Source organism: Daktulosphaira vitifoliae, unplaced genomic scaffold (genome assembly GCF_025091365.1).
Source record: "Daktulosphaira vitifoliae isolate Bord-2020 unplaced genomic scaffold, ASM2509136v1 Scaffold_154, whole genome shotgun sequence".
Classification (NCBI taxonomy): Eukaryota; Metazoa; Arthropoda; class Insecta; order Hemiptera; family Phylloxeridae; genus Daktulosphaira; species Daktulosphaira vitifoliae.
The window spans coordinates 25,073-27,264 of record NW_026099722.1 but is presented as its reverse complement, the minus strand read 5'-3'; the positions used below and the strand labels follow the sequence as shown (position 1 = coordinate 27,264).

The window sequence follows — 2,192 nt, the reverse complement described above, 5'->3', positions numbered from 1 at the left end:
TATTGAATGGAAATTATATAAATATTAATTACTAAGTCTTTTCATATAATATCGTGCATCCAGGGAATAAGTATTTGCGCAATCTCGTAGAATTTTATATGCTTGATTATAACGCAAATTTAATAAATTTTTGTTTTTTTTCAAGTTTTCATTTTTCTTAAAATAAAAATGATTTTATAACTAAAATTTGATATTAAAAAGATTGATATAAGGGAAATATTAATATCATAGTAATGAATGTTTGATATGACGGAAAAGCCTGTAAATATATAATTCTATGCATAATAAAAAATGTACTTAACTTTAGGATAACCTTCTAAACCATTCAAAATCCTAATTACACGAATTATTAGATTTAACCCCAAAAGCAAATCCTATTCGAACTCCTATTGTGAATCCTAATTAATCCTAATACGTTAATATCTACGTCCGCGTCCATTTCCACATTGAAGTCAACCTCTACTATTCAATCATTTCTTTATCAACGTTCATGACTACGTAAGCGTCCACTTCAACATCCACTTTAAAGTACAACAATACTTACTAAGTAAAACTACCTTCCATTTCGACTGTCGTTTCTACATCTATAACGCTATCTATGTGTTGGTACACGTTAGTAAAAAGCTATAGTCCATATGTAAAAACAACATGTGCATGTCAAACTGCCACGAAGGTAAACCTATTGAAAGACCAGCACGATTCAGAAACTAAGCGGGGACTTGAAAAAATAAGAGCTAGTATTTATCCACCTACTAATTGGATACTTCATCAAGACTTTAGTGGCAGAAGAAGACAATATGTCTAGTGATAGTAAAGTAAACGAATCAAACAATGATAAAATGAATAAAGAAAAAGAAATGAATATACCTATGATTAAAGTAAAATTGCTCATTGATCATATATGGAACAATACTTACAAAACCATTCAAATTCTTTCGGCGCCAATCTAAATCATCCACCTCTTTCAAACAAGCGATTAGGGTTGTAGGAAGCAATGAGATTGCTACCTAATTCTTTTTATGGAAGAGAGTGGAGCAACTGGAAATCCTTTTGGAAAAATAAAAATTTACAGTTGATGTGTAGAATTAGTGGCCATTCTACGGTTATTACGCGCAAATCATACTCGATTGTCCGGTAAGGCATGGCACTTCACATTTGTCTTACACCTTTAATTGGAGTATTAAGCTACAAAGCAACGGCCAAGGAGGACTACTATCATATACAATGAAGATAAAAGAGTTACAAAATCACATAATAAAACAAGAGACGTAAAACAAATATTCAGAGGTAGCCAATGCGATAGAAAAATCAATTAATAATTATTAATTGATTTTTAAAAACTTAGATTACTTGATTACAATCAAGTAATCTAAGTGTTTATGGTAGAACTCGAAAATTTGAAAGATTTTATAAGAACCCGGAATTCTTCAATACTTAAAATAGCAATTCAAGCAGCTAAAGAAGAATAGAGGATAAGACTATCAAATATTCGAGGGAAAAAATATTTGAAAGATAGACCACAAAAACGTTTCAATCCACAATATTCAATATTGAAACTTTCGACTTTCAGCACAAGCTGTCATTTATGTAGTCAAAAGGAACAATTTGCTAAATTCTGTCGTAATAATAATTCTACATGCGTGAATATCACAAATAATGCTAAAGTACACAAGCCTACTATGCAAAAAACAATGTGAAAATTAAGAATTAATGTTGTATTGTATTATTTACTGTTCAATCACAACTATATAATATCAATATTTTATCGAAAAGTGAGTATTTTATTAAGTTTTAATTGCTTTGATAAATGGGCCAGCACAAAATTGTTAACTTTTTATATTGTACATTAAAGATATAAATTTGTTAGTGCTCAGATTCACAATTTTAATGAATCTTTCGGAATAATCACAGATTTAAATAATTTACAATAAAACCGAAATGGACTCATAAATTTTATAATATTAAATAAAATATTTTTTATAATTTAAAAAAAAAAAATATAAGGGTTAATTAATAAAGTATAGCACTGATAAATATCTTGGTGGAATAATATGAAGTATATATTTACATTCTTGTCAATTCAGGAGAAATTGAATTTCTACAGTTTAAGTTTTTTTTTATTGAATTTTTAGAATAATCTAAAAACCATTGAAATATTATTAATATTAATATTTTGTTATTTTATACCTCAA

General features: G+C 28.0%; 1 protein-coding gene across 1 annotated transcript in view; it reads right to left on the bottom strand.

Annotated features, from left to right (window-relative positions):
- Positions 1 to 32: 32 nt before the first annotated feature.
- Positions 33 to 2,192, bottom strand: part of LOC126909160 (uncharacterized) — a gene marked incomplete at its 3' end in the record, with an annotated part of 10,184 nt that continues 8,024 nt past the window's right edge. Inside the window, exon 5 of the mRNA XM_050691583.1 lies at positions 33 to 156. Within this exon, the coding sequence (XP_050547540.1) occupies positions 33 to 156 (124 nt within the window). The remainder of the gene's footprint in view (positions 157 to 2,192) is intronic.